This window comes from Dermacentor silvarum, chromosome 1 (genome assembly GCF_013339745.2).
Source record: "Dermacentor silvarum isolate Dsil-2018 chromosome 1, BIME_Dsil_1.4, whole genome shotgun sequence".
NCBI lineage: Eukaryota > Metazoa > Arthropoda > Arachnida > Ixodida > Ixodidae > Dermacentor > Dermacentor silvarum.
This window is the reverse complement of record NC_051154.1, coordinates 95,117,873-95,142,735: the sequence shown is the minus strand read 5'-3', so window position 1 is coordinate 95,142,735 and position 24,863 is coordinate 95,117,873. Positions and strand designations below refer to the sequence as shown.

The 24,863-nt window shown below is 45.4% G+C and overlaps 1 protein-coding gene across 3 annotated transcripts in view; it reads right to left on the bottom strand.

Annotated features, from left to right (window-relative positions):
* The window catches only part of LOC119432855 (endoplasmic reticulum mannosyl-oligosaccharide 1,2-alpha-mannosidase-like), a 57,686-nt gene that overhangs the window by 15,064 nt on the left and 17,759 nt on the right, over positions 1–24,863 (bottom strand). For all 3 annotated transcript variants that reach the window (XM_037700008.2, XM_037700015.2, XM_037700020.2), the window contains exons 6-9: positions 9,452–9,639; positions 8,796–8,919; positions 6,777–6,974; positions 1,310–1,441 (exon numbers count right to left, since the gene is read on the bottom strand). In XM_037700008.2, coding sequence (XP_037555936.1) covers positions 1,310–1,441; positions 6,777–6,974; positions 8,796–8,919; positions 9,452–9,639 — 642 coding nt within the window. The remainder of the gene's footprint in view (positions 1–1,309; positions 1,442–6,776; positions 6,975–8,795; positions 8,920–9,451; positions 9,640–24,863) is intronic.

The following is a 24,863-nucleotide window of genomic DNA, read 5'->3' as shown; positions in this document are numbered from 1 at the left end:
GCTGTCACACAAGAACATGTGCACATCATTTGGTACAGCATGTACTGAAATCTTCTAAAAAGTTGGCTTGCAACAGCTTTTTAGAAAAGTGCGGAATATACAGTAGACCCATTAATTCAACTCCAGTTAATTTGATTTTTTTTATTAATTCGATCCTGACAGAAGGTCCCGGCCAGCGCACATTCATTTCTATGGGCCTAAACGTTCCTTATTTAGATCCTAAAATTGCCATTCACAGGATAATTTCAACTTGACCAGTTAGCACGCATGCACCTGACCCCTATGATGACTCCAGTAACGACCCCTTTAGTGCCAGCATCTGCCTTTGCGGAGCTTAGGGACCAGTGAATGCGTGTTAGATCTCTGCTGTGGTTAGCTTTAATGCCATTTCTATGTTAGCTTTCTACTTTGGACACATAGAAAGTGGGCGCACATTACTGTCCAATGTATCAGCGGTATGTTTTGTCATTTTTTCTGCATCTTGTTTAATTGGCCGGCCAGATAATTCGTCGGTCCTGTCAGGGTCGAATTAACGGAAGTCGACTGTATCTGGTATTGTCCTGCAAATCGTCTCAGCAATGTTAAGGATCTTAATGTTATGAAACTGGAGGCCATGACTTTGTGCTATGCCTCCGAGGAGGCCTGCAGAATGTGGAGACAGAGTGAAGTGACTACAACACAAAACACACAAAAGTTTGCCACACTTTCTTCAGACACCATGCATGAGCTCAGCTTCTCACTAAAAAAAAAAATTGTATAGCCACAATCTACAGCTACTCTTTGAGCTCCTTCACACTCTGGAAGCAGCCAAAATACCATATTATACTGCAATCAATAGATATACTTATGCTCTTGCACACTACGCTGACACTTGGGTGCAGCACATGTAGCAACCTTCACAGTGACAGAACATGTTTTATCTCAGTACCAATCACACTGGGCGAGCAGAAGTCGCAAATTACATGTCGTCGAGAATGCTCTTATAAGTCATTGTTTGGTGCCCTGTCAGAGGCTGGCAACCATTACAAAGCAGTTCATAATCTTTAGTTGTCGGTGCAGGGTGCACTGAGCACTAGAACATAAGCAAGCCTTTTAGATGCCATTATGGTGCCGCATGGCGCAAATTTCTCCTTTTCACACAACTTGGTGAAAAGATTTCCATGCACATCCAAATGGCACAATTGGCAGAGTTCCCACACCACTGCTGTTTGGTGTGTACTCCCCCAAGATCACAAGGCTTTATATGCACTCAGTGAATGACCAGCTTCTCTCCAGATAAAAAAAGGGCAGCTGTTAAAAGCTTACAAACCTTGCAGTGTTTCTCAAACCCTTGGAAGATACGCCAAGCCAAATCCCGGTAAGTCTCATTGCGTGTAAAGTAGTACATGTACCAGAGGCTTTCCAAGGTCTCTGGACGAAGAAGGTTGTGTGCATCATTGCCCTGCAAAAAGCAAACAATGCTATAAAAACATTTTGGCTATTAGGTTACACAGCTGTATGCACACATGCAGACACACAAAAAGCCAGAAATAACTATTTTTTGCATAAATAGAAAGAAAGAAAAGCCTTTTTAAGAAAAGCTAAAGAAGCATTATCGTACATATATCGATAATGTACGATAATGCTAAATCGTACATTCGTAAATCGCAAATCGTAAAAATAACTGATACATGTACGATAATGCTAAATCTTAACAAACCAAGCTGTGTAAGAAATAAGCACTACAAAACATTCAACATTCACATGGTGAATAAGACATCAAAGTCTTGCAAGTAGTTATTGCAGGAATACTGCTCTTATGACAACTGTTCTTTACTAATAATTTTAGCATTATAGAATACCATTACACTATACATACAGTAGTCGCCCGTTCATACGCTCTGAAAAAAAAAAAAAAGCGCCACAAAACGTAATAATACGATCCGAAGTGACTATAAAAAGTGGCAGACTCAAGTTTAGTTGACATACACGTAATGCAAAGTGTTGCGCGAATCATTGCAGCATGAGACACCAATGCGCGCCGAACTGGTGGTGCCCCAAGCGGTACCGAGACGTGCATTGTTGTTTTTTACGGCTCCCGCAAGCTTACGCTTGTGCTCCTAAGAATTCAGCTTCGGTCAGCAGCTGTTTCGGGTGAGGCATTTTGGTGGTGTTACGATTCGATTAGAGCAGCCAGGCCCAGACCACGTGCAGTCTGTTACAATTCACTTAGAGTGGCCATGCCAGGACCACGTGCAAATGCATGGGAATCAGCGTGCCTAACGATCTCGCTCGTCAACATGAACAGACGTGTCCGTTGCGAGGGACAGAGACGAAACCTGTCGTGCAGCCTTGCAAACCCCTCTCATCTCCCGCTGAGGACGTGCACCCCATTACGGTCACCCACCATCTCTAATTCGTCTGGTTTGCCCCATGTCCTACAGTGGGAGAGAGGAAAGGGGGAGATTGTCCGGATAGTGGAGGGTATAAGAAAGCCAGCCAGCAGCCACGTGGAGAACACTTTTGCTTTGCCCTATCGTGCAGGGGCATGCATGCTGAACGTTTCTTGTATGTTTTCTTTGGAGCACACCGCAACCATGTATTAAACTTGTGTTATTTGTTTTACGTCGCCTCGTCTTCCCTGCCGGACTCTCTCTGATGGTCAACCTGGTTCGAGCTCCAAGCGGACGCTGTTGAAGGTTCCCCAAAACCCCAAAACCCGGCCCGTAACAGCGGGAAGTTCTGACGTGCCCCCTCGGTACCAGATGCCGATACACTTCGGGCCGTTGGCCCCGAGCAACTCAAGACGTGCTTTGTTGTTTTCCCACTATGCAGTGTTTGAAGACGGTGACAAATAATCTAAATGAAATCGACCTGGTGAGCGATGCTGGAATACGATGCCGCCAGAGCGAAACCTGACTTCGTGCCACCTGCAGCAAGAAACAGCAGCTTGTTCGGGTTATTGCCTATTAAAAGTGTGTAGTACGTTTCCAACAGCACCTATGAAACCGACGGCACTATGCCACACACGCTGTCAAACAGAAATGAAGGTATTTATTGTGATAGGGTTGGCAGTGAAGCACAAAGCTGTGAATGGCAACGTGCGACAACCCGAGAGGTTCGCTGGTACCACAAGATGAAACTGAGCGTGCGCTGGAGTTTTCTCGTGACACGGGTGGGCGAGTACTGCGGGGAAGCTGCTGCAGTGAGCAACTACTGTTCTCGATCGCGCGCGCCTCGCGATTTTCCTCATTTACATGGGATACAGCGGCCCCGAAAGCGTACCATACGATCGCAGGTTGGCGGTGCACTGAACGTTGGCGGCAAGAAAGATTGTGGTTTCCAAGAACGTATTAACCAGGCGTAACTGTAGTGGGTTGTTTTCTGTGTTCTTGATGGTGAACGTTGGCACCACGAAACCGTACAAAACGGGATCGTATCAACGTGGACTTTGTACCATTATAATATATTTTTCCCCTAAGATGTACCATAAGTGAACTTAATTTTCAATGTATGTTGTAGACTAAGCTATATAGGTCAATACAGCACTGTTCTGCTTTTCAGAGTTACAATTTATTTATAAAGTGCAACAATACAGCCAATGTATAACAATTTGGCAACACCATCTTCACTAACTTGAAACGTTGTACGCTGGAAGTGAAAGCATGCATGTGATGGGCTGACATCCAAGTATCTTTACTGAATGTACTAAAACTTGCTGCAACAGTGCTTCATTATATTTTTATAAAACAAATTCTCATTTCAACATCTGTACGCATGATGATTTAAAAAAAAACCAAAAATAAACAGATCATGACACCAGTGCTTTGAAGTGGTGCCCCTATCAGCAGCTTTATGTAAAACCTGACCTGAAACCCTTTTAGTACTGCCTCATATGGTGTACAATACACACACTACTAGATGACACCACAAATCCACACAGGAGGTGAATTTGAAACCAGGTAACAAGAACCCAATGATTTGGTCAGGATCGAAGTGACCAGAGTCTTAACGGAAGTCTACTGTACCAGTACCTCCCTCTCGATTGGTAGTTACAGCAGAACCCCGCTGTTACATTCCTGGGTGCTGCGTTTTCCCAGCGGTTACGCCTTTTCCGCCGGTCCCGGCACAGCTCCCATAGAACCCAATACATTGGTAACCCCGCTGTTACGTCGCAACTGTGGGACCGTTCCCGCATCATACGTTGCGAACTGCCACCCCGCGCCGGCCCAAGCGGCCATTTTTACTTTTCATGTGGCTTGGCTTGGTTGCTTGATGATGGCATTGGCTACCCAAAGTGCCGGGGGCAACACTTATGACGTATTTTCGGTTTCCACCAGCAAAAGTATGGCCCTTGAGATCAGTATTTGCTATCTAAAGGTGGTGTCTATGACGCGTTGCGGCCCTAAAATTGGTTTTGGCTCACAGATGTTCCGTATAAAGTCCACGGGCGATAACGCCGTCGCTGCGCACCGTATGCTGTATGTGTGAGTGAAAGCGTGCGATGGGCGTCTAAATCTCACGCGCGAAAGAAAGAAAAGCAGGGAGGAAGCGCGCCTTCTTCCGTTGCGCTGGAGGCACCGGCAAGGGGGGAGGGATAGCGGGCAGCGTTGTGCGTACTGCGCGACGGCGCGCGGTCGCGCGAGCCGTATCTTGAAAGCGCTCTGCGTTGGAGGCAGAGTCTACGCAGTGCAGGTGCGATGGCGGCTTGTAGCTTTGTGCGTGCTGTGTGTTCTCGGCGCTCAGTTTGCGTTGAAGCGACAGACAGCAGCACGAAGGTCACTTCGCTCGCTTCTGCAGCGGTGCTTAAATTCCTCACGCCAGCGTTTCACAGCGCATGTTCGCACTCATCGAGTGTGCTGTGTTCATGTTTGCCTGTGGGCGCTGACACCATGCTTGTTAATATGCGAATGTTTACAAGTTTATACAGACGATAAAACTACTTTTCTTACTTTGTATAGATGTCTGCTAATTTGCTATCGCAATTGATACTTAGGCTGTCGGGCGAAACGACTTTTTTCACAGGTAAGAATTAAAATAATATTCTGTGCAATGCAACACTACTCCCATTTCTGAATTTTTTCCTGTTTCCCGGCTCTTGCGTTTCCCGGCTCTTACGTTTTTTTTTTTTTTTTTTTTTTTACGGTTCTGTGAAAAATGTATCAGCGGGGTTCTACTGTATTAAGTTTGTGAGAATATCTGACTGAATATTAAGATATTCAATGTTCACTTTGGCTTGAATTTCAGTTTTCGAAGTATTTGACACGAATTAATATAAATTTAAAAACATAGGTTAAGCAAGCGTCATTGTCATAAATGGCTCGTAGCCACGACAAGCCAAGACGAGAATTCATTTACAGTTACTGACCGACCCCCCCCATTTGCAGCTGCTAGATTATTCAAATATCGATACCACTGCCTTCTCTCTTGCACCAGTGTATGATGGCAACCAACGTTCTGAGCAATGAAAGTTGTCTGGCCTGATTTTTTGGACATGACCAGCGTGCACAATGCCACTAAAAATGCAGCCGTGAAGAAGGCTTGCATCATTCAGGTTGTCCCCCATACTCTCGTTTTTGCTGGCGAGATGGTTTCTCAGCTTCCCGAGAGTGATATAGCAGCTGCAAATAGACTTGTGTCAATTCAGCACGAAACAGTAACCTTGGTCGCTGACATCTGGCGAAGCAGCGCTGATTAAGCCTAAGAACCGAGGGAGGCATGGCGCTGGGCAGCATCCCGTCGCGGAACGTTTGGCGCTCATCGGTGATTAGGCCTGAGATCATGCGTACAGGCTAGGCTGAGAAGCGGCAAGAGTGCCCAGCAAGTATGTCTGTTTGCTTACTATCTTAGATAGAATGGGATAAGCTCGAGAGTAGGCGGGTGACCACTTTCGGAGATACCATCACTTTTGCAAGATTTAGCACAACCGGACGTGGTGCCATTTACGCCTACCAGCGTTTCTACTGCTGTGCCAAGCTCGCTCTCTGTGCGAGGAACGCTGTCCGCCGTATAGTTCGACACACCCAGTGCCGAATGATGCAAAATCTCACGAAAGTGATCGCCCAAGAATATCGCCCCAGAATTTGCGCAACACAGCATAAACTGCTGGCGTCGCTCAATCAAGGTCACACATTGCCCCATCGCCTGCATCGCGTCAGGCAAATAGGAAATGCTCTCGCGGTCTGAATCATGGTGAAATTTCAAACACAATGAAGGACAAGTCCCACTGAGAAAAAGACTGTAAATGAAATTTCTATGCTGTTCGTATCATAATGCATGAAAACATCTGAATAACAGTACTTGGAAATAAAGTGATTCCAGGGATGAAACTGTCTTATTCTTTGCAAGGAAAGTACGATTTTTTTTTAGCTTTGCCACCATATGGCACTTGTCAAGGTTTTATGCCAAATCCACAAATATTCAAACCATATACTTTGAAATAATTAGACACTAATTACTACTCGCTACGACTTTGCTTCGAACCAAAAAATTCACATTTGCACTAGCCTAGTAGTTATTACACATCATCGGGGTACCAAAGAAAGTAACGTTTAAAGTATTTTTCTTTTTTTTAATATGCATTTAAATGATCCTTGAACATGTGAAGCAAGGTGCAAGACACGCTGAATGCAAATTTTCAGATTCCATTAGACAAAGCATGATATTGTCTTCAGTGTAACCACCTAAGCAAAAATGAGTTTTACAATGAAATGCATCACGTCGCATACAATATGGAACATTTCAAGAAAGGAACAGACCTTGTGCAGCAGAGATTGGGGGAAAGCCCACTTACTCACCTTTATCAAGATATCACGAGTCCCCTGTGGTTTCAGGTTGAAGTGGGCAATCTCAGGTGACAAGAATGTTGGGTTGATTGAATACATGCGTATACAAGTGTCCATAAGTTCTAAAGCAAGTTCCATGTGAGCTTGTGGCATTCCTCCAACAACATGGCCCAGCATCAATGTCCCAGGGAAATAGCACACCAAGTGGTCCTGCAATTACCGATACATCATAAAGGAAGCAGATGTGCTCTCTGTTCCACTCTACAAACATGACACCAGACAACATCACACAATGGTGCATCTCTTTTCCATGTAACTTTGCCTAACAACCGCTGTCAGTGTTCCTTTAAGACAGTCTAAGCTTCATTTCCAAAATTTATTTATCGCTTTTATTACTTTTTTTTTAAGTACAGTAGACTTCCATTAAGACGAACTCATAGGAACAGTAAAGATGTGTTCACATAATCACAAGTTCATCTTGAAAGAGACCTAAAAATGTCAAAATTTATTGTTCCTGGTGCACCCACAAATTTATGATACAGTAGAACGCCGCTGTTACGTCGTTTTCGGCCGGTCCCGGCACAGCTCCCATAGAACCCAATGCATTGGTAACCCCACTAATGCGTCGCAACTGTGGGACCGTTCCCGCATCATACGTTGCGAACTGTCACCCCGCGCCGGCCTGAGCGGCCATTTTGACTTTTCATGTCACTTGGCTTGGTGGCTTGACGATGGCATTGGCCGCCCAAAGTGCCGGGGGCGATAACTATGACATATGTTCGGTTTCCTCCAGCAAAAGTATGGCCCTTGAGATCCGTATTTGCTATCTAAAGATGGTGTCTATGACACGTTATGGCCCTAAAATTGGTTTTGGCTCATAGATGTTCCATATAAAGTCCAAGGGCAATAACACCGTCGCTGTATGCTGTATGTGCAAGTGAAAGCGTGCGAGGGGAGCCAAAGACCGCATCTAAATCTCACGCACGCGCCCACAAAAAGCAGGGAGGAAGCGCGCCTTCTTCTGTTGCGCTCGAGGCACCGGTGAGAGAGCGAGGGGGGAGGGATAGCGGGCGGCGTTGTACTGTACTCTGGCATGTACTCTGGCATCAACTGCGTACTGCGCGGCGGAGCGCAGGCCGTATCTTGAAAGCGATCTGCATTGGGGGCAGAGTCTAGGCAGTGTAGGTGCGTCGGTGGCTTGTAGCTTTGTGCGTGCTGTGTGTTCTCGGCGCTCACTTTGCGTTGAAGCGATAGACAACAGCACAAGGTCACTTCAGTCGCTTCTGCAGTGGCGCTTCCTCACGACAGCGTTTGACAGCGCGTGTCCACGCTCATCGAGTGTGATGTGTTCCTGTTTGCCTGTGGGCGCTGACACCATGCTTCTTAATATATAGTTAATAAGCGAATGTTTACACGTTTATACGGACGATAAAGCTACTATCCTTACTTTGTATAGCTGTCTACTAATTTGCTATCGCAATCGATGCTTCGGCTTTCGGGCGAAACTACGACTTTTTTTTCACACATAAGAATTTAAAAAAAATTTGTGCAGTTCAACACTACTCCCATTTCTCAAATTTTTTCTGTTTCTCGGCTCTTGCATTTCCCGGCTCTTACGTTTTCTTTTTACTGTCCCGTGAAAAACGTATCAGCGGGGTTCTACTGTACAAAACTATAAACGAAACATCATTAAAACCAAAAGGCAGATGTAAAAAAGAAAGATTTATTGGATGTGCATAATGCAAAACAGTTGCTTCGCTTCTGTCCTGTCCATGTGGCCTCTCTTTTCCCAACAATGTTTTCTGCTTAGCGCAAGGATCAACATTGCTTTATGCACTCTTAATCTATTATCTAATCGTTACTTGCCGGTAGTACTGTGCACTGTCAAGCTGAGATTTCACCTATCTAGCCAAAAACGATTAAGTACCTTCACATTAAAAAACAAATTCAGAAAAGGATTGTAGCTGCATCAAGTGTGAACACCTTATGCCCTTATGCTAGTTTCTGAAAAGTAACTTTAATTAACCATACCATTTTGGGGTAGAAGGTGCGACCCCGCACAAGTTCTCCAATAAAAAGCAATTTGTTAGGCTCTGAACGCCTAACCAAATGCTTCTGCACGCCTTCCACAGCAGCCAGGTAGTCTTCTTTTAGCCTGCATTGAATTTTGAAATTGTCAATTAGTAAAGAAAAGAAAGAGTGCAAATAAAATGAAGCATAACTTTAAATGTACACCTGTAGCCCCCTGCTCATCACGAATAACAGATTTACAGTAATGGATTGTGTAGCATTAACCTTAAGGCCACTGATTACTTGTACTTACTACACCTATGGGCAGTGTTTGCAAGGATATGCGATAATGATGGGATGGAAATGAATAAGACTTAGAGATTGACTCCAACCAAATAATGGAACCAAATAATGAAATTCCATTGTTTGGTTGGAGTCAGTCTTAGTCTAAGTCTTAATCAATTTTCCCAACCAGACAGGTAATTCTGTCAAAATGTTTAGCTTCAAGATGGAAATGACTGTAACAAAATGTCTACTTGTGCAAACAATCACTGCTTTTGTAGACCTTCATAGCCCTCCCGGATGTCCCCTCTGTGATTAGTGCTATAAATATGAGCCCTTGCACCTCACACAATGACTTCATTAAAAGTAGGCCATCACAGCATCTAGCTGCTCACCAGTCAATGGTCTTTCCTGTCTGGAGCCACTGCTTCAGGAGGTACTCATAGTAGCTGTCAGCTCGAGCCCCCAAGGTCAATGTAGAATCAGCATTGAAGCGGCCAGTCTCCGCATTGATGAACATGGGCACCAGGCCTTCCTTTTTGGGCAACTGGTGCAACAGCTCTGACACAGCAAAGGCCTTCTTCTGCAAAAGAAATGTTATCGTGGAGATATGTACTAAACTACCGTGTACACATTCCACAGACGTGTGCCTGGTGCGCCATAAATCCTTGTCTAGGTGCTCACTGCAACAGATCAGGATCTTAGAAACCACAGGTCGAAATTCTGATGAGCCCTGGAGCTAGCAATTGCAGTCAAGGGTAAAATGCAAATTTGCGAAAATATTGAACATTTGGCATAATATGAAAGTCTGTGCACAAATAAACAAACCTGCCATTCTAATTGTATAAACCAGAACAGGGACCATAAAGGTTATACCAAGTTTCTTAATTTCTCTCTTTTCGTTTTACCGGTAACATGATGTCTATCAAGAATTATGGCTACACTTCACTTAAAAAGTGGGCTCAAGTTTGAGTACAAAAAATGTTTTCTCAAAATAAGCACCCCCCCCCCCCCCCCCCTGGAATCTTGGAACTAATCATAATAGTATGTCTGCCGATGAATTTGTGGAAACTATTTATCTATTAGGAGCAGTCTGTTTGCAAATGCACAAAACTTTCACTCATGGTAAAAAATGCATTTATTTACACAATCCGTTTTCTTTTACATTACAAGTAATAATTTCGACGACTAGAACAATGCCGACACTGTGCAAAGAAATAAATGCACCCTATGCAAAGCTTTGTACCAAGTCAGCTCCCCTGCACAGTGGTAATCCCTTTCACAGCAACCATGGTGAAGGAGTTTAGGCTCAATTTGAGTGCAACCGTGCCTGCTGTACTGAAGCAACTGCACAAGACAGCTGCATGCATGTTCATCATATGCAGCTGCTCTGCTATAGCTTGCCACTACTGAACTTCATCTCTTAAAGGGGCCCTGAAACACTTTTATAACTAATCATAGAATGGCCTCGCTATTAGAATATGTCGTCCCATGAATCTCATAGTACAAACATTTTTCTAATCTTTTAACTATAAATGGAGTTATCACACCGATACCTGGCTTTCTCTCTGTTTTCGTCTCCATTAGTGTGCTAGAAGCTACACAGTGGAGAAGCCAAGAGGGCAAAGCCCCGGCCAAAAGTTCAGTGTTGCAGCGGTGAAAGGGCTCGTCATGGCACCCCGTGGCAGCCGCGGTAGACTATGCTACGCAGCACACCGCTGCCATCTCGGAGGCCACGCGCAACAGACGCACCTATGCACAGTGCAAAGATTAAATTATTTTTCTGTTTTTGAGATCACAGAGATATTTTTTTTCATTCATCTAATTCAAAATTAGGAATTATGTATTATTGAGAATGTTCTCGTGATAACAAATTCAGCTAACAGTGTTGGTCGGCCAACTGCTTTCGATCAGCTTTCAATGACAACATTGTGGAGGCGCGAGCAAGCGTCTGTTCACTGCTTTTGACCCGAGATTGCAAATTTTCTGCTGCATGCAGTGCAATATTTGGCTCACATGTTCACAGGAGCGTCGTTAACAGATTGTGAAAGTTTTTTTTACTATGTTAGCCCCCTTGATCTTCGCTTGAAGGGCAAGCCTGCACAGCATTTTTTTTATTCAAACAGGTTATTCAAACAGAAATTAGCTGTCCCACATCTTGTTTGAATTACTGTTAGTCTTGTAATCCTATACACTGATTTTACCAGGAGGTGCGCTGTAAAACTAATGCTGCAGTTGTATCTCCCTGATTACTGTCACTTTGTTGCTGCTGTGAGCAATGTGAATGCAGAATAACTAAATTAAACTATCTGTGTGACTTAACCTGTTCCTGTTGATTACCCACAATAGGCAAGTCCACTTCGTGAGCCTCAATTTGCCAAAATAGCAGCAGCAGCATGCAAGGAAAGGCCTCCAACTCATCTTTCCAAAAGAAGCAAAGGTTCAGGTGTATGGAATAGATCAACAAAACTGGTTTATGCAGGAGGCAAGAAATGCCTTTAGAGGACTTTACAAGTTCTGTACACGAGTAAAATGAAAGTATTCATTTGAATATCACGCAGAAAGCTCCATGTTGTTTCACACAGCTATCTTTAGCTGACAGAACTTGTTTGCTGCCTGTTGTACGTGACTAAAGTAGTCATTCACTAAAGCTGAATGTGTATGCTTTAAGGGAGAACAAGGAAGCACGTTTTCTGGAAGCTCTAGTTCTGCTACCGGTTTGATTATGCGAAAGAAAGTAAAAACGAGCCAATTTCAATACTTTTTTTCCTTATATAAATCCGATGTCGCAAACAATGCATTATGCTGATAAACATACATCAGAAATGTGAACAATGATACCAAGCAAGCTAGTGGCCATCCAAATGGGTGAGTGATTCACGCAAGAAGCCTCAGATGACCAAAAAGTAGGGGTGTCTGAATACTCAAAAATGTCATACAGCATTAAAATTTCACGGTGAAATTTCTAGTGAGCACAATAGACAACGACACAGTGAAGGTGGACACACGAGAGCTTACTCACAACTGTTTATTGTTAGCGCTCTACAAATTTCACTATGAATACGTTACGCACCAACTTGCAAAACTATCAGTTCTGCCGTTGAATATTATATTTTTAATATTCATATTCAATTCGACAACTAGGTATTTGAAAATTTTTGACCATTCAGTGGATACGAACATTCGAAACAAATCGAATATATTGCTAGCTGTGGGGGTGCAAACACAGTTCTTAGCGCTTGTTTCTGTCTAATCTAAGAATATGTGTCTGATTTTGTGCTGAATTTTGTGACGAATTAGTGCTTCTGGCGAAATTTCACCTATAAAACATGCTCAGCCACTGACACCCAAGCTTTTGCGGAAAAGCCAGCTTCTCAGTAGCAAGGGGCACTGTTTTGTGACAGCGAGGGTGCACTTAGAGCGCAACGAAAGTGGATGGGGGCGACTGCCTAAAAGAATCCAACTGCAATAAGAATGATATTTGCGGGAGTATAGGTCGAATGGGCGAATCCTCAGCAAAGATGCCTGTACATGCGTCCTCACTATGCAAATAAGCTCTCCACCGTATGCCCATGCTTGCTGAGCCTGTATGCAGCATATCGCATGCCCATTACAATATTTTAGAATAGAGCGATGGCCAATTCGCTAGTGTAATACATGCCCAAGCTCGACCCGGAAGTACAGATCTCACAGGCTATGGGCGTTCCGCAATGAGCATTACCATGATTCTTGCATGCATCGCATTATGCTAAAATGCACTATTCTGAACGAGTATGGGTGCATTACACATGCTTACTTGAAGTTATAATAAAAAATTTGTTTCATGCAATCAAAGGTGCTCTCTCCCTTTTTCCTGTAGTATAATGTAGTATATCTCACATTATATCTGTGGTTGCACTATATTCTTGCAAATGCAGTACCTCAACGAGTCGGTCAGGTGAAGGAAAACAACAGAAGGGGCTTGCTGCACAAGCTGTTCTGCGAAAGTCCTGTTTGCAAGTGGCATAAAACATAGAAAAAAGAAAGACAATGTTCTTGCAGTTCTTTTCTAAGCAACGGTCATAGCAAACAGTATAGCACCGCTTTGTTTTGGTTGGGTGTGAGCACAGCTTTTGCTTTGCTCATTTGTTACTCTTGCAGCGCCACCACCTATCCTGAGCTTATTGCTCGATATCAAATGCAATGACTGACAGCTAGCACAGCGTCAAATGACTCTGAGTTTATGGGCATTTGATCCTGTAAATAAGGCACAGGTTGGCGAGAAGAGACGGCTAGTGGGAATTACCCAATTTTTTAAGTTAGCACGAGCCAAATACACAATCTTTTAGTACAGTGCAGTCCACTTATAATGATACCACATATAACGATATATTGGTTATAACGATGAGTCGACTTAAAAGTATCAACTTATGCATTAGGGCTATGAGAAAAAAAACCATATATAACGATATCTTATTCACTGCATATCGGATATAACGATTGAAATATTGCTTCTGGGCCGCGTTTTTCATGCGGTATAATCGGGAAATTTGCATTCCTAAGTTGCCCTTAATCGAGACAGGGCAAAAAGTTTGCCTACACGAGTTCGTATCTGCTGCCGTTACTGCACAGCGCGTCCCTACCGTGCGCCGAATGTGAAAGCCACGGAGAGCATCGCAAGTTGGCGCAGTGTGCACAAGATGACGCCAGCTGCTTCGCGCCGCCGGCGATAGTGCGAGCGTCCATAGTAGAGTGACCTCCATAGAAGAGAAGGAGGGAGGAGGAAGGAAAAAATCAATAAGCGAACGGCTTCAGCGCTCCCTTTACAATATCGCCCTCTTTCTCTCTCAGCGAGCACGGATATGCGCCGTGGAAGCAGCGGGAGATGCACCAACACTAAGCTATGTGATTTTAGACGAAGCTGCAACTTTTGCAAGACTCGATGAAGTACGAGCTCGCGCAGTCGGTGATATAGACAATTATGAAAACCGGAAGCGTGGCACGATCATGAAGGATAGAAGCAGTGGCCATGCCATTCAACGAAAAAGGCGGGCTTTGTGTGCCAGGACGAAACCAACACGCCATGTGCGCCATGGGTGAAACCAACACGGTGGAAGTCGCTGGCATTACCGAACTCTAGGAACATGTCACTACTGACGATGAAAAAGGCGGTGCTTCGATAGAGTAGTTTCTCAGTGCAGATAGTGCTGCCTCGTTCTGCGAAGGGATCTCTGACGGGGCGATCGTTGCCGTGACAGACGGCGGCATTGTGCGACGGAGGCGACGACAGCAGCGGCAGTAACGATGAGATTGACAACGGCCCTCTTTGACATCGACCCCGATGGTCAACCAAAGTACAATGTCGTCAATCGAGTCAGTCATAGATTTCATGCACGCTAAATAATAGCCGCCAGTGTTCGCGCAGCCACTGGACGCGATGCACACTGCGGCTGTGAATCCGAAACTTCCGCGAAAGCAAGTGCAGATTTCTATTTCAGGGCGCATAACGATTGAGACGATATTTAGAGGTATAAATAAACATTTTATTTCTCACAGCCTACTTTTTACAATGTCGATTTCTTATCGCAAGTGGCATTTTTTTTTTCAGGACTAAGGCACGTTCGGCAGCTTTCTCTCTCTCTTTTTTTTTTTTTTAAGGCAGTCCGGATATAGCAATGATCGGTTATAATGATCGGATTTTTCATTCTTCTTGATATTGTTATAAGTGGACTTCACTGTATAACATCTTACTAGTCTAATTTTTTCATTGCTGACAATGTAATTTTGATGTTCCCACATGTCCAAATAACCGAACTTGCTAATAAATGCAAGTGCATTTCATTATTCCATTTTTGAAGTTGACTTTTGTATTCGATTCGTTTTTGAAAATTTTGATATTCACCACACCCATACTAAAAAGACCTATTGCAATCAGCTGACGAATACAACTAATATATCAGATATAATATATCCCAGAAAGCTTATGCAAGTGCTGATAGTGAAATTTCCATATAAAGAACTTCAGGGGACCACGTAAAATTGTTTGTTATTCTGAAAGGTTCCTATAGTGAAAGCCCTAAAATTAACCATCATCAATAGCTTGGAACATCACGTGCAAGTTGCGCCAGTTGATGAGCAACGCTTCTGCGCGAGTTCGTGACAAGTCGTGTTTTGTTTGACAGTAGGGCTTTTCTTTCAAGGCATGTTTGGTAAGTTGCATTCATTATTATTCATTTCTCTGAGGATACTTTGAAACAACTTTGAGTTTTCGGAACGTTCTGTTAGGCAGAGGGCAGTGTTGGTCTCTTCTGATCGTGGTAGAGGCAGATAAATTTTCGAGTTAATTTGATGTTTGCTTTCAGGAAAACGTGACTGCTGAACGCTCGAGAAAGGATAGCTTCAGTGGTTTTTTCGCAGAGATATGTAGATAGCGCGCGAGTTTCCGTTAAACTAAAACTTTCTTTTCGGATGTAGCGAGTTCTGAAAATAACGCTGTGTCAGGTTAGATACTGGTTATTCTGAAGTCTACTTCAGCTGATTTTAAAAATCGCCGGATGGTTGTTCCCACACGCACGTAGAGAGTACCGTGCCTTAGAAACGGGCTGCACGGATCGCTTTTAGTAATGTATACTCTACAGATTTCATTTCTATTCGACGTATTATGTAAGGGTATGTCTAAGGCTGTGCATGTCTTGCACGCGTATCTAGAAGACGGCAGCATTTCAGCTTCATTCAGTGTGTGGAAGTACTTATAAATAAGTGCGAATCTTCTTGTAGTTTTGAATGCATAATTTCCATAAGTTTTTTATGTTTTTTGTTTCTTTAATGCGTGAGTCGCACACAAGAGTTTTGACCACAAAATGAAAGCGAGTCTGATAGTACATCCGTGAAGTCAACGAGGCTCTCAGTGGCACAATTACGTGCGTTAATAAGGAATGTAGAGTACGAACAGACAGTTCATGGCGTTTGTGCCATATATGATACTTCAATTACCATTTATTTAGGGTCATTCTGCAGTTAAGTTGGAAGATTTTGGTGTTGTATACCTAGACGTGTAATATTCTGTTTCCAGTCCACTACATTTTCAGGCATGGAGTGGCGCCTGAACTGGCAAAACAACAAAAAAAAAAAAGAAGTCGCCGAGAGCTAGTGGGGCTATACTAGTAAAGGTGCAAGCAAATTGGGAAGGCTCACTAAGCTTCAACAAAGTCACTCCCTCACCAGAACAGGAATTGGCCTCCCTGGTGCAGTATTCAGCCACTACCTCCCTCATGACTCCTACAATTTACCCATGGCCCTCAGTCCCCAGCGGCTGCGGAGCACCTGACCAAGGCGGCGGTCAGACATGCTATGCAGCAGAGGGTGCTAAGAATCTCTGGGTCCGAACAGGCCGCCACTGGAAACTGAACCTGGCAACGTTCAACACTCGCACCCTATCGAGTGAGGCTAGTTTAGCAGGGCTATTTGAAGAATTATCAGGTACGTATTACCTGGGATATTATTGGCCTTAGTGAGGGTAGAAGAACTGGTGAGGCTTATACAGTACTGACTAATGGCCACGTATTCTGCTACAGAGGTCTTCCAGATAAGAGAGAATTCGGGGTAGGATTTCTAGTCCATAAGGACACAGCGGACAGCATTGATGAAGAATCTCGATGATACGATCACGGCTAATACGAATTTCTGGATGATACAAATTTTTTTGCGGTCCCGGCTGAGCCCCATTACTTTGCAACGTGCTAGAAAACGGTTGTTACGAATCGATTTTCGACCCCCGTCGGTTGATACGAATAAATGCCGCCCCACCGACGGCCGCGAAAAAGAACAGCACGCAGTCACACGCTTTCTCCCTTTCTCTTTTGGTGCGGAGGCACGGACGCAACGCCGGACAGCGCGGAGGCCGCGAATGGGCGCGAAGAGTTCGAAGCGGTGGCGCTTTTGTTACTTTTGTGCTTTTGCTTCTTTTCCGCGTGCCATCGGGCGGAGTGGCTGCCGTTAGGGAGCCTACATGCAACGCCGTTTTAGGGAGCCTACATGCAACGGCATCCCAGCTGCCGTGCTTCGGGCCGCGTTCTTTTTTGCGCCATTTTGCCTAGTCGCAGCGAGCTATGTCTACCGAGATACGATCTCAGCTAATTCACGCGGCCGTACGCCGAGGCGCGGGAGCCTCCGTTGGCACGTCTTCCGTCGGCTGCATTATCGGTGCCGATGGCACAGGGCGATTGTGGGTTTCGCTGCTGGAGTCACACGGTGCAAGATAGCGCGGCACGTAATCCAAGGTGCAAGGTTGCGCTCGTTCAGTCGGGTGCGCCTCCGCTTCTCCCGCTAATCGCTGTATTTTTCTTGCCGTAGGAGCGCTTCCGTATTCCGAACGCGTGCTTCGTCCAAAGTTTATTCGCCAACGAGCGACGATCCATCACTAACCTGGGAGTTCTCAGTAATCCAAATTCTGTGTGTCAAGTGAAGACGCCGGCGTGGTTTACGAAGCAGACAACTGCGGTTGTCATCTTGCCCCTGCCACAGCAGCAACAAATGGAGAGACGCCTTTCAGCACGGCAGCCAATCGGAGGCCCGCTTTTATCAGAGGGCCCGTGTGACTACCTATCGCAGACCCGCGCTTCTTTGGTGCTTGTGCGTTTGTTACAAGTTGGCGACGACGGACAAATTATAAAGCGGAACGGCGAAACTTTGAGCTTTCGAACGATACCAAGATGGCGGCGCTCGGTGGCGGGAAATACGAGATATGGCTCCGTGTACTGCGGTGATTTCGCGCGATTTAAAGCTGTTTTCTCGCCCTGCGCACTGACGAATTAAACTTTTTCGGGCACTTTCAGTGCGTTTTCAGCCAAACCATTTTGATGCAGCGTAGATTAGGCGTTGCAGGTACCCAAACGCGTGGTTTTCAAAAATCTATTTTTCAAAATCGATTTCGAATTTAGCTAGTTTTAATTGTGTTTCGATGATACGAATTTCAGCTAATACGAATATTTTTCGTGACCCTGTGAGATTCGTATCATCGAGATTCCACTGTATACAGCATTAATGAGAGGGTAGCAGTCGTCACAATAAAGCTGAATAGGATGCATAGAATAAAAAGGTAGTACAAGCCTACGCCCCAACCTCCGGTCACGATGATGAAGAAATAGAACAATTTTATGAAGATGATGAATTAGTAATGAGGAAGGTGCAAACTCATTATACTGTAGTAATGGGTGACTTCAATGCAAAAGTGGGGAAAAAGCAGGCTGGTGAGCAAGCAATTGGCAACTACGGCATCGATTCTAGGAACACTAGAGGAGAGATGTTGGTAGAATTTGCGGAAAGGAATAGGTTCCGAATAATGAATACCTTCTTCAGGAAGTGCAGCAACAGGAAGTGGACCTGGAAAAGCCCTAATGGAGAAACAAGGAATCAAATAGATTTCATACTCTCTGCCGATCCGAGCATAGTGCAGAATGTAGAAGCGTTAGGTAAGGTAAAGTGCAGTGACCATAGGTTAGTGAGGTCTAGGATTTCTCACAATTTGGAGAGAGAAAGAGTGAAATTAGTCAAGAGGAAACAGGCCAACCTAGACGCAGTAAGGGTAAAAGCAGACCAATTCACGCTGGTGCTCGCAAATAAATATGCAGCTTTATAACAGGAAGATAAAGACAACATACAGGTAATGAATGAAACTGTAACTAGGCTGATCTCTGAAGCAGCAATTGAAGTGGGAGGTAAGGCACCAAGGCAACCAATAGGTAAGCTCTCCCAAGTAACAAAAACCTAATAAAAAACGACAAAGCATGAAAGTGTGAAACTCAAGAAGTCAGATAGAATTCGCTCAGCTGTCAAAACTGATCAACAAGTAGAAAGTAAGGGATATTCGAAATTATAACGTGGGGAAGATTGAGGAAGCCATAAAATATGGACGCAGCATCAAATCAGTGAGAAGAAAACTTGGCATGGGACAAGGCAAGATGTATGCACTGGAAGATAAGCAGGGTAATATCATCAGCAATTTGGATGACATAGTATAAACAGCGGAAGAATTTTATACTGACCTATACAGTACCCAGAGCAGCCAAGCTACTTTCGTTCGAAGTAGTGATGAACAGGATACAGAGGCTCCTTCTATAACTAGCGATTAAGTTAGAAGGGCCTTGAAAGACATGACCAAGGGAAAAGCTGCTGGAGAAAATGCAATAACAGTCGATTTAATCAAAGATGGAGGAGATATTATGCTTGAAAAGCTTTCGGCCCTTTATACGCAATGCCTCGCGACTTCAAGAGTACCAGAAAGCTGGAAGAACGCCAACATTACACTCATCCATAAGAAGGGAGCCATTAAAGAATTGAAGAATTATAGACCCATTAGCTTGCTTTCAGTATTGTATAAAATATTCACCAAGATAATTTCGAATAGAATCAGGGCAACAATTCACTTCAGACAACCAAGAGAACAGGCTGGCTTCAGGAAGGGATATTCTACGATGGTTCATATTCATGTCATCAATCACGTAATAGAGAAATCTGCAGAGTACAATCAACCTTTCTATATGGCTTTCATCGATTATGAAAAAGAATTTGATTCAGTAGAGATACCAGCTGCCCCAGAGGCACTGCGAAATCAAGGAGTACAAGAGGCATACGTGAATATCTTGGCAACTACAGTATAGACCACTTATAACGTAACCGCTTATAGTGCAGGACCGGATATAATACGGTCTTTTCAGACTCCCGTTAATTTTCCCATAGCACTCTATGTTTACACGTATCGGTTATAATGCAGCTGCGGGTCACGAAAAACCGGTTACAGCGCGGCTGCCTGGAAGTTCGGCAGTCAACCTAGATGGCAAACCCTCCCCTCAAGCCACAAATACCGTATTTACTGGAATCTAACGCGCACTTTTTTCCGATAAAACAGGTCCAAAAATTGCATGCGCGTTAGAATCGAGTACGACCCTAAATCTGTGTTCCCATATAGCCATCGGCATTTCAAAATGGCCGCCTTGCACGCGCGTCGAGCCTAGCTGCTCTCGAGCCTAGCTACCGTAGCTTCCTCCATGTGCTGCAGTACACGTGCCGAGGCAATCGTCTACCGTCTGTCTTGACGTTCTCTGCGTCTGCTCTATCAGCATGAAGTACCGAGTTCATCATGATGCTGCATTTAAAAGGAAAGTGATCACATGTGCGGGGACGGACGGAAATCGGGCCACGTCACAGTGTTCGGAGAATCTGAAACTTGCGTTCTGGACTGGCGCAAACAGAAGGAGAGGATTTTCGCCAGCAAAGCAATGCGGAACGGTTTCAGTGGACCGAAGCAGGACATAATCTGCGACGATCCACTTCAGCGATACGATCGCCATGGCCCTATCCTGAAAGCAATCTGCGACGGGGAAAGTCCACCACGCGTCGTGTTTTCGGCACTTTAGGTCGCGAGATGTGTTCATGTTTTCTTGTGCGCGTGTGACACCAGGCTTGTTAATTTATTTAGTAAGCCAATACGGAACCTAGAGCACGGTGACAGCGACAGCAGAAATGCGCCTGGAGTATCCATTATCGCAATAAAATAGTTGTTTTGGTTATACAGTGTAGACCGCTTATAGTGCGGATATTCACGACTTCGGCGACTTATGTTATAAGCGGTCTACACTGTATCTACAAGGATTCCACAGCTACCTTGGTTCTCCACAAGAAAAGTAGAAAGTTACCTATCAAGAAAGGGGTCCAGGCAAGGAGACACAATCTCTCCAATGCTATTCACTGCATGCTCAGAAGAAGTATTCGAGCTCTTAGACTGGGAAGGCTTAGGAATGAGGATCAACGGCGAATATCTCAACAACCTTCGGTTTGCAGATGTCATTGTCCTATTCAGCAACAATGGGGACGAATTACAGCTAATGATTGAGGATCTTAATTGATAAAGTGTAAGAATTGGGTTGAAGATGAATATGCAGAAGACAAAGATAATGTTCAATAGCCTGGCAAGGGAACAAGAATTCAGGATCACCAGTCAGCCTCTAGAGTCTGTAAAGGAGTATGTTCATCTAGGTCAATTACTCACAGGGGACCCTGATCACGAGAAAGAAATTTACAGAAGAATAAAATTGGGTTGGAGTGCAAACGGCAGGCATTGCCAAATCCTTACTGGGAGCTTACCACTGTCGCTGAAAAGAAAAGTGCACAATCATTGCATTCTACCGGTACTAACATATGGGGCAGAAACTTGGAGGTTAACAAAGAAGCTCAAGAACAAGTTAAGGACCGCACAAAGGGCGATGGAACGAAAAATCTTAGGACTAACGTTAAGATACAGGAAGAGAGCGGTGTGGATCAGAGAACAAACAGAGATAGCCGATATTCTAGTTGACATTAAGCGCAAGAAATGGAGCTGGGCAGGCCATGTAATGCGTAGGATGGATAACCGGTGGACCATTAGGGTTACAGAATGGATACCAAGAGAAGGGAAGTGCAGTCGAGGACGGCAGAAAACTAGGTGGGGTGATGAAGTTAGGAAATTGGCAGGCGCAAGCTGGAATCAGCTAGTGCAAGGCAGGGGTAATTGGAGATCAGAGGGAGAGGCCTTCGTCCCACAGTGGACATAAATATAGGCTGATGATGACCCATTACAGTAAAACCTCGTTAATTCATATTTCACGGGACTGAAAGAAATGTCCAAATTAACCAAATGTCGAATTATCGAGGGTATCCAGAAAACAATAAGCCAAAAATGCTTACCATGTCAACACCCTCTTATTTAGTAAATGAATGAGCAAATCCTGTTGCTATTTTGCACAAAAGCGGAGTGGAAGCTGAAATTCTCGTCACCTCGTGATTCATTGGCTCTCTCAGCGGTGATCAAGGCCTCGCGACTTCCTTCGTAACACCGCCGTGGGGCTTGCCTTCATTTGCGACATGCTTTGCACTACCGCGTGCACATCCCAATTATGTTTTTGCCAGTGAGCTGATCGCCAACGGATCGTCCGTCCATCGCGATGTAGCCGAGGCTCTTCATTCTCGACATCTTTGCACCGAGCGAAAACGAAACAACCACTGTGGAGAAAACCGCGGCCGCTATCGACGCGATTATGAATGGCGACTTTACGGTGCTGAAAGCACACAGCCGACACACGCACCGAGTCGGAACAAAACGACCGTTCACTGAAACAATTGCGGACGAAACCGCGGTAGATGTCAATGCGATCATGGATGGAGACTACGCAATTATGAAAGCATCGGGGGTGCCTTACTCTGACGTGAATCTTGCCTCCGGAAAGGCACATGGTGATGCGGACGCTGCCGCCTCATTTCGGTTGGACGCTAGTGCCATTTTTGCTTTTTGCCACGGCCTGGTACCTGGGTTCCGGTCGGCATCGGGGGTGCCTTACTCTGACGTGAACCTTGCCTCCGGAAAGGCACATGGTGATGCGGACGCTGCCGCCTCATTACGGTTGGACGCTAGTGCCATTTTTGCTTTTTGGCGCCGCCTGCTACCTGGGTTCCGGTCGGCATCGGGGGTGCCTTACTTTGACGTGAACCTTGCCTCCGGAGTGGCACATGGTGATGCGGACGCTGCTGCCTCATTTCGGTTGGATGCTAGTGCCATTTTTGCTTCTTGGCGCCGCCTGCTACCTGGGTTTCGGTTGGCATCGGGGGTGCCTTACTTTGACGTGAACATTGCCTCCGGAGTGGCACATGGTGATGCGGACGCTGCCGCCTCATTTCGGTAGGATGCTAGTGCCATTTTTGTTTTTTGGCGCCGCCTGGTACCTGGGTTTCGGTCGGCATCGGGGGTGCCTTACTCTGACATGAACCTTGCCTCCGGAAAGGCACATGGTGATGCGGACGCTGCCGCCTCATTTCGGTTGGACGCTAGTGCCATTTTTGCTTTTTGGCGCCGCCTGCTACCTGGGTTCCGGTCGGCATCGGGGGTGCCTTACTTTGTCGTGAACCTTGCCTCCGGAGTGGCACATGGTGATGCGGACGCTGCCGCCTCATTTCGGTTGGACGCTAGTGCCATTTTTGCTTTTTGGCGCCGTCTGCTACCTGGGTTCCGGTCGGCATCGGGGGTGCCTTACTTTGACGTGAACCTTGCCTCCGAAGTGGCAGATGGTGATGCGGATGCTGCCGCCTCATTTCGGTTGGATGCTAGTGCCATTTTGGCTTTTTGCTGCCGCCTGGTACCTGGGTTCCGGTCGGCATCGGGGGTGCCTTACTCTGACGTGAACCTTGCCTCCGGAAAGGCACATGGTGATGCGGAAGCTGCCGCCTCATTTCGGTTGGACGCTAGTGCCATTTTTGCTTCTTGGCGCCGCCTGCTACCTGGGTTCCGGTCGGCATCGGGGGTGCCTTACTTTGACGTGAACCTTGCCTCCGGAGTGGCACATGGTGATGCGGACGCTGCCGCCTCATTTCGGTAGGATGCTAGTGCCATTTTTGTTTTTTGGCGTCGCCTGGTACCTGGGTTTCGGTCGGCATCGGGGGTGCCTTACTCTGATATGAACCTTGCCTCCGGAAAGGCACATGGTGATGCGGACGCTGCCGCCTCATTTCGGTTGGACGCTAGTGCCATTTTTGCTTTTTGGCGCCGCCTGCTACCTGGGTTCCGGTCGGCATCGGGGGTGCCTTACTTTGACGTGAACCTTGCCTCCGGAGTGGCACATGGTGATGCGGACGCTGCCGCCTCATTTCGGTTGGACGCTAGTGCCATTTTTGCTTTTTGGCGTCACACATTTGCGGTGCTTCTCACTCACCAAGCTCCAAAAGTTGTCTGAATTAATGAGAGTTTGATTGCATTGAATAATGCATAGGCGGGCCGGGACCAGAGGATGAGTCCGAATTATCCAATTTTCCAAATTAACGAGGTTTTACTGTAGTTTATCAGTTGGCACCGCGTAAGCTATCCACGAAAATGTCGCTGTTGGCTCTCGGCTCGTGCTGTTGCTATTTTTCATATATTCCACTGCAACACACCGTCAAAGCACCGTATAGTAAGAGTGGTGTGCGCAAAAGAGACGCGGAGGCCGAGAAATCCATCAGCAAAGAGAAAGGTCCATGTCGCCTCGACGGCGCAACGTATCTTAGTTTGCTTTTATATTCCTTGCCGTGGACATTGCAATAGTCTTGCTTGAGGCGGACATCTGAAATATTCCAAAGTGTGACCATGTGGCATCCCTACGAGCACAAAGGTTACATATCTCTGCGCACGTAGCTGGTATGGCTGCAGACAGAAGCATGAAAGAAAGAAGAGGCGTGTATAGAAAAATGGGCGAAAGAAGAGAGACGCGCCTCCATTGTCGGGCGGCACTTGTCTGGGCGAAGCATGCATTAGCAAAACCTGATGTGTCATCGCCTCTGCAATAGAAAAAGAAGAAAAAAATCCACTCCTGCATTTTCTCCTCTGGCGCTGTGTCAGGTTTTCCAAACCCACGAACAACGGCGTCCGCTTTCTGCACCTTTTCGTCTGCTAGTCTACTGTTCCGGCTGCCATGAAAGATACATAGAAATAAGAATCCCCAGATTTCTGAAGATTATTTCGTAGTACTGAGGCATTAACATGACTTGGAAACTGAATAACGATCGTTATTCTGAAAAGTTTGGTATTCTGAAGTTTGTAGTACTGAAATATTTTTACATTGAAACTATAAGCAGTCAGCAGGGGATTTCTGAAAAGTTTGTTAATCTGAAAAATTCATTAATGTGGTGTTCATAGTAACAAAGTTTCACTGCCTGGTGAGATTGTTCTATTGCAGGGGTTCTCAAGCATGTTCGTTCCAGGGAACCCTGCTAAGCTCCATGAAGCGCCAAGGAACCCCCCCCCCCCCCCCATTTAACCGAATTAAAATG